Source organism: Ailuropoda melanoleuca, unplaced genomic scaffold (genome assembly GCF_002007445.2).
Source record: "Ailuropoda melanoleuca isolate Jingjing unplaced genomic scaffold, ASM200744v2 unplaced-scaffold10984, whole genome shotgun sequence".
Lineage (NCBI taxonomy): Eukaryota > Metazoa > Chordata > Mammalia > Carnivora > Ursidae > Ailuropoda > Ailuropoda melanoleuca.
The window spans coordinates 1-2,165 of record NW_023179375.1 but is presented as its reverse complement, the minus strand read 5'-3'; the positions used below and the strand labels follow the sequence as shown (position 1 = coordinate 2,165).

General features: G+C 45.1%; 1 protein-coding gene across 1 annotated transcript; it reads right to left on the bottom strand.

The window, feature by feature from the left end:
* Positions 1-194: 194 nt before the first annotated feature.
* LOC117797672 (olfactory receptor 51G2-like) lies at positions 195-1,338 on the bottom strand. The gene is made up of 2 exons (XM_034650088.1): positions 879-1,338; positions 195-676 (listed from the first exon to the last, which is right to left on the bottom strand). The coding sequence occupies exons 1-2, from the start codon at positions 1,336-1,338 to the stop codon at positions 195-197; spliced, it is 942 nt and encodes a 313-aa protein (XP_034505979.1).
* Between the last annotated feature and the right edge of the window lie 827 nt (positions 1,339-2,165).

The window sequence follows — 2,165 nt, the reverse complement described above, 5'->3', positions numbered from 1 at the left end:
TGTCATATTGCATTGTGTTTTCCCCCATCAGAGCAGAGATAATTCTGCAAGAGCTGTGACTTCATGATCATCCCTTTATGTATTTATTGAGTAAATAAATAATAGTCTCCTCCATTTCGTGCACACGGGATGTTATGAAGGAGAGAGGAGTAAGGGAAGACTTAAGGAATTAGTGCCTCTAAGACGAAACCCAGCTAGCAACAAAACGCATGGGTTACACGATCTCGGATCTGTTTGGTCTTCACACTGTAGACAATGGGGTTCAATAGGGGGGGAAATAAGGGGTACACAAAGCCCATGATCACCTGGACCAGATGAGGTGCCTGCATCCCAAAGCGGTGGATGACAGACAAGCCAATCACGGGAGTGTAGAAGAGGAGCACAGCACAGATGTGGGAGACACAGGTGTTAAGAGCTTTGAATCTCTCAGCCCTGGATGCAATGGACAGCACAGTACGCAGGATCAAGGCACAGGAGAAGAGAATGAGCAGTGAGTCTATACCCACTGTTGAAACAGTGACAAACATGCCATAGACGCTGTTGGCTTTGATGTCTGCACAGGCCAATTTCATCACTTCCTGGTGGAGACAATAGGAATGTGAGAGAACTGGGGAGCCACAATAGGGGAATCTTTTGAGCATAAAAGGCAATGGGAAAATGAGTGCTACACTGCGGCCTAGAGAAGCCAGGCCAATCCTGCCAATGACCGTGTTGGTGAGAATGGAAGCATAGTGCAAGGGGCAACAAATGGCCACAAAATNAGGCCAATTTCATCACTTCCTGGTGGAGACAATAGGAATGTGAGAGAACTGGGGAGCCACAATAGGGGAATCTTTTGAGCATAAAAGGCAATGGGAAAATGAGTGCTACACTACGGCCTAGAGAAGCCAGGCCAATCCTGCCAATGACCGTGTTGGTGAGAATGGAAGCATAGTGCAAGGGGCGACAAATGGCCACAAAACGGTCAAAGGCCATGGACAGTAGCACAGAAGACTCCAGGAAGGACAAGCAGTGAATGAAAAAGAGCTGGGCAAAACAGGCATCATGACCAATATCTCGTGCCCCAATCCAAAAGATGCCTAGCACTGTGGGGAGGGTGCAAAGAGACAGACCCAGGTCAGTCACAGCCAGCATGGACAAGAAGAGGTACATAGGCTCATCGAGTGAGGGCTCTGTTTTAATGATAAAAAGGATTGTACAGTTGCCCAGGATGGAAACCAGGTATATAAAGCACAATGGGATGGAGATCCAGATGTGCATGTGCTCCAGCCCAGGAATGCCACTCAGCAGAAAGGTGGAAGAATTGTTGCTGCTGCTTTCCAGGGATCCCAAAGTCATTGTGTGTGGAGGGAAGAGGAAAATTGGATTTCCTCCAAATTCTTCAAATGAATTCAGAAAAAGCTACGGATTGTACCTGGGAAGAAATTAAAAACCAAACCAAACAACACGTTAGAATCAACTAGACCTAGAACCCCACAGCTCTTCTAGAGGTCATTTCCTTCTAGCCCCTTATTCCCTCTGAACATTGTTTTAGAAATTTTTTTTTTCTTTCTCTCTCCTTCAAGCTAAGAGGTCTGAGAATCTTAATTATTCTTGTTGGTTATAGCTAACTTTGCCTACCACTTTTGAGGAGATCTTTAAGTAAACACTCCTCACATGTCTCTTTTCTGCCAGGACTCTCATTAATGTTCCAACCTTTCAACATTTCTTCCTATCCCTTCTCTTACTTTACTTCCTTTGCTATTCCCTTATCTCTTTCCTTCCATCCTTGCTCCCTCCCTCCCCTCTCTCCCTTGTCTCCTCCTCCTTTCTTTCCTTCCTCCTTTCCTTCCTTCCTTCGTTCCTTCCTTCCTGCCTTCCTGCCTTCCTTCCTCCCTCCCTTCCTCTTCTCTTTCATCCTTTCTCTTTCTCTCTCTCTTTCTTTCTTTCTTTCTTTCTTTCTTCTTTTTCTTCCTTCCTTTCTTGCTTCCATCCTTCCCTCCTTCCTTCCCTCCTTCCTCCCTCCCTTCCTCTTTCTTTCTTTCTTTCTTTCTTTCTTTCTTTCTTTCTTTCTTGTTTTCTTTCTTCTTTCTTTCTTTTTCTTTCTTCCTGCCATCCTGCCTTCCTGCCTTCCTTTTCTACTTTTGCTTAACTTCATCAGCCACATATAATTGCTAACCTTAGAA

Coding starts and splice junctions, on each gene's coding strand:
- LOC117797672 (XM_034650088.1), bottom strand. CDS start 1,338: ATGACTTTGGGATCCCTGGAAAGCAGCAGCAACAATTCTTCCACCTTT. Junction 677..878: donor GATTGGCCTGGCTTCTCTAG/GCCGTAGTGTAG, acceptor TGGCTTCTCTAG/GCCGCAGTGTAGCACTCATT.